The 4,841-nt window shown below is 41.8% G+C and overlaps 2 protein-coding genes across 4 annotated transcripts in view; one reads left to right on the top strand and one right to left on the bottom strand.

The window, feature by feature from the left end:
- Positions 1-4,841, top strand: part of fbxo21 (F-box protein 21) — a 96,598-nt gene that overhangs the window by 66,695 nt on the left and 25,062 nt on the right. The window lies entirely within an intron of this gene.
- Positions 1-4,841, bottom strand: part of nf2a (NF2, moesin-ezrin-radixin like (MERLIN) tumor suppressor a) — a 22,987-nt gene that overhangs the window by 1,290 nt on the left and 16,856 nt on the right. Inside the window, 3 exon segments of the mRNA XM_020598211.1 lie at positions 2,398-2,557; positions 2,943-3,061; positions 4,173-4,278. Coding sequence (XP_020453867.1) covers positions 2,398-2,557; positions 2,943-3,061; positions 4,173-4,278 — 385 coding nt within the window.

Raw genomic sequence — 4,841 nt, 5'->3', positions numbered from 1 at the left:
CTTGTGTGTGAGAGTGTGTTTATCTGTCTAACTCTTCAGCATTATGCTCCTCAGTGCTGGAGAGACCATGAACTCCTTATGCAGTGCCCTGGGTACTAATGTTGTCATTGGCACACCACCAAGGTTTTTCCAGAAAAATGTTTTTGTATGTTGTTTAGCGCAATGACAGCCAACCCAGATCGTTGACCTCCTTTGTGCACCACTTCACACAGTCTGGATGTACTGCCATTAAAAAAAGTTTCCTCTCAGTGAAACCTGACATAGAAAGCCTGCAGCTCTTGTGCTATGATTCAGGTGTTGAGAATGAGTTCTCTTGGCAGGCCTGGTGCTAACAGAGCAGAACCCGTGTCCTGGTAGGTGTAAAGGCACTGGGCCGTGTTAAGTGGCTATTCATTAATCATCCAAAGGTGAGAAGCAGCCAGAACAGAGGAAGCTTTGCCTAGGGGTGGAGCTGGTCCTGATGCCTCTGGCTCAGAGATCTGTGCTTTGTTTCACATTCTGTCTGCTCTTCTTTGGCCACCATCTACCCTGATCCTGTCCCTCTAGTACGTTCTTAGCATTTCACCATGATTCAACCTCCCTCAGCTCCTCATCCATTGAACATTTTTGGTCACCCTCAGCTACTTTTGGCAAAGCTGTTTCAGTCTTGAGTTCTCTTCACCTCTCCCTGCAATGACATGTACCCCCTCCACTTCACCCACCAACAAGATGAATGCTGATTTAACTTGGCTCCTTCTCCTTTGCATGTCAGAGGTGCCCCCATCCATCCAAATGACTAATCAATGAGCAAAAATCAATTGGCACTCCTTTAACAAGTGCATTTAAAACTAGGAGACAAAACAAAGGGGGGGGGGGGGTTGTTTTATTTTATTTGTTATACTACAATGTGCTGAGAACATAGCTCAAATTTTCATTTGATACTTTTATTGAAATTAGGGAGATTATGGGGAGGGAAGATAAAGGAGACTGAGGCTAATCTGCCAGTTCGTCAAAGGATATTGGAAACGGAATCAAATTTTTATAACGATCCCATTGTCTTGAATAATCTATTTTGCAATATCCCTCAAGCTGAAGGAGTCTGTTACTTTTTTATGTCATATCATCACTAATCCAGGATAAAAAAGGCATATTCAGGCACAAATCAGTGAAACAAAATAGCTATTCTTACTGATGCAGCTGGCATAAGATGCGTCCAAAAAACACACCTTTCCCTCTCGGATGCTGTGTGAGAGTTGTGTAATACACTTAAGACCTGTAATCACTGTGCGCTTTTAGAGATCATGGCAGAAAGTGAATGTTATCTCCCCATTCCCCACCAGGCTCCATCAAAGAAGAAACTCGAGGCTGAACAATGAACCTAGGGCCAGGTTGAGACTGATTGCTATTAAGTGATTCTCTGAGAATCAATACTGCATCTTAAAATGATATGACGGTGAGGTGTGGGTGTTGACTAGCAAACCTTTCTGACAAACGGCTATACTTGAAAGATGATAAAAGATCCATGTTAAGAAGCCACTTTCACTTCACCATCTCGTGCGTATCCAGCTGATCAGACAGCTACTGAATAGCTACATTATGATTTCTGACCCATAAACAGGAGTAAAGATGGGCAGTGTAACAACAGAGATGGGACAATATATTGAAATTCAATATATCGCCATACAAATACATCATAGTATGTATCGTTTTGTCTAGTGATATATATCATGTGGTCTCCATACACCAGTAACTTCATGTTTTTTGTAAATAAGCCTAACAGAGCTCAATTCAATACATCTGGTTGTTCTTTACATAATCAGACTAGTGCTAGAAAAGAGGAAAGTAGAGGAATAAAGTACAAGTATTCTGCAGCTACTCATACATTGCTGACATTGAATTTTTAATTGTATCGTGATTGAATCACATCACAACACTGTATCGTGCATCGGCTCGTGTCGAGAAAAAGTCACATCGTCCCATCCCTACTGTCTTACTTTGTAGCCAGTCCCATAGGAGGAGAAATTCAAATGTTGCTGGTGGTTTGTTTAACCTCATTTCGTGGGTCAGTGTTATTCTTGCGAATGTATTATTTGACCAGAGTAGCGTTACTAACCTTGCTTTACTCGCTGGCCTGGAATTTAACTATAGACATTGCAGTTGTGTGGTCTGTATCTTAACTATTCAGCCACTGGACACCCTGCTCTCTATGCACAGTGAGAGATAAAGATTGGTTTGTGACCACTGCATCACTTCTTTTCTCCCTCAGATCTGTTTGTATGGATGTAGCACATTCTCTGGCTCTTGGTATTCTGATATCACCTTAAGGGGTAGATATAATAAGATTTCTGTTCTGCTACCAAAGACCTATTGACAAATTATATGACATCTCTAACACCAAGCAACTGAGCTTGTAGCTACCTTTTTAAAGTTGCTGTGCTTGCTGGTCCCCTGCTCTGTGTTCTGGTTGTGAATGATATCCAGAGGAGTCTCTCGTTCTTTCAGCTTCAGACTTTCAATCTCTGTCTTCAGCTCATTCAGTTGCTCCTGCAGGTGCTTACTCTTTTCCATGTATTCGACCCTGGACAAATTGCAGTTAGGGAGACAGTTCAGAGATTTCTCTTCCCCCCCGAACAGTTAAGCACCGTTTTTTTTTTCGCATCTAAGTTCTACATACAGAAAATACTTTATTTTCCTATCACAATATTCAAGCCAAGTCTATGATTTGACTTTATTAGCTAACATTTCCATGTCCATTATGAGTAAATGCAGTGGTACATTTCAGTGTCATTTAAAAGTACCATAAAGGAGATGCTTTTCAGTTGATCAAGTCCTGCTGCTGATCAACGATTAATTCATCACACCCCTGCAATCAGGCTAAACCACATAACCAGAAAATGTAACATGCCAACTTGCTGAGACCCAAAATATCAGGCAGCATCAGCAGAGTAGGCGATGCCACTCACTTCTCCTTCTCGATTTCCATGGAGAGCCGTTTCATGTCAGTATCTTTAAAGTCAAAGCTGAGGTGATCCCTGCTGAAACTCAGCTCGGGAGGCATGCTGTCAGGTGGGAGTCCAGGGGACTAGAAGAGGAGATGTAAGAAGAGATTAGAGAGAAAAGAGAGATGTAGACAAAGTGGACTATCGGACTAAAGAAAAACTGGAAGTGATGAAAAAAAGAAAATATTAGGAAGAATAATAGTGTGAAACTATGGGGAGGAAGAGAGAATAAAAAGAGATGACAGTATACTCCTCAGAGGGGAATGGCAGAATGTATTAAGAAGATATGTGCAGGTAGGACACAGGAACACAATGTTGATAGAGAGAACAGTTTGGGGGCGGGGGATGACCACGTCAATGGTCACAGACCTTGAACACGTAAATACTGTATGTTTTCATATCCTAACCAAATGTCTGCATTGCACTGGCCACATGCCACCTGGTTATAATACACAATATAAATGTTAATCCTCTGGTTGTCATGTGGATTCAAAGTATAGTGTGGATACACTCGACATAAATACGGTCTGGCAGAGCATAGCAGGCAATTTGACTAAGGCTGATGGAAATGGGAAAGGAGACTACTGTGTACTTGTGCCTGTGTGTGTGTATCTGTTGACTTTCTATTCAAGAGCCGATATGCATAGTTCCTGGCACCATGCTTTTGTATGTACTGTACGTGTGTGTGTGTGTGTGTGTGTGTGTGTGTGTACATGCTTTGACTCTTCATTCAAAAGCTTACAAGGGAGTAATTAATCACTGATGGCAGCATCTCTATGTATCTGTATGTGTAAGCAGATGAATGTGTGTGTGTGTGTGTGTGTGTGTGTTTTAAGCATGTTGGAAGCTCTTGCCTAGGCTGCCTTATAAGCCGCCTGTGTTTTTGTATCTCCTGTTCTCCTGTTTGTGGGGCTACAATTGCATGTGCATGTGTGTGCTATTAGCAGCCAAGATAAAACTCAAACCTTTACAATCATGGCATATTATTAATTATCAGTATCAGCAGCAACACAATATTTTCTATGAAATATTACTGCATGTACAGTTCCTCCCGTATCTGTTATACCACATAACATTATATCCGACTTTGCCACTTAGGTTGTGTACTATACTGTATGTGTGTGTTTTAAGTATATGTGAGTGCTACCACCTGTGTGTGTGTGTGTGTGTGTGTGTGTGTCCTCGGTCCTTTACTGTATAGACAGTCTTGCTGGTAATCTCCAGCAGCTTGTGCTTTGCCCTACGCTCCGACTCCCGGGCTTCCTGCAGGTCCTGTTTCAGCTGCTCAGCCTCCTTGGCCCTACAGGACAAACACACAGACAAATGCAATTAAGACTTTAATTCACCTCCCAGCCCTTCAAACGAAACAGAATTATCTAAATTGAATCCAAAATTATCTTACAAAATCAGCATGCCAGTACTCAATGAACCAGGACTGTCACTTTGTTATTACCCAGGTGATCAATGTACCACACCAACAGACAATCATTTCTGACTCCATTATTCCACCATCAGTGTTCCTGAACACTCAGCAGTTCCACGTTGATGTGGAGGAGCTATGCGCCTCGAGGGTTTGAGTGGACGTAGTCATTTACATGTTGAGTGGCACAGGTTAAAATTTCTCTGGTGCAGGAAAATACTCATCCAGAAACTGCAGTTACTGGCAAGTGGTTAATGGTGCCCATTTGAATTACTGCCTGGTGAATTGTGATGAGGTCGTAAAGTGATATTCTTAGTATCTAAGTATACTGTTTTATTATGAAAATGACATAAGTTCCCTGCTGCAATTGATTGGCATCTATCAGGCTTTACAGAGTGCTGATTGAGGATCTCTCATCAAGGCTCAATCTCCTTTTCCATCTG

Source organism: Monopterus albus, unplaced genomic scaffold (assembly GCF_001952655.1).
Source record: "Monopterus albus unplaced genomic scaffold, M_albus_1.0 scaffold37.1, whole genome shotgun sequence".
Taxonomy (NCBI): Eukaryota; Metazoa; Chordata; class Actinopteri; order Synbranchiformes; family Synbranchidae; genus Monopterus; species Monopterus albus.
Note: the sequence above shows the minus strand (reverse complement) of the source record. Positions and strands in the feature narration are given on the sequence as shown.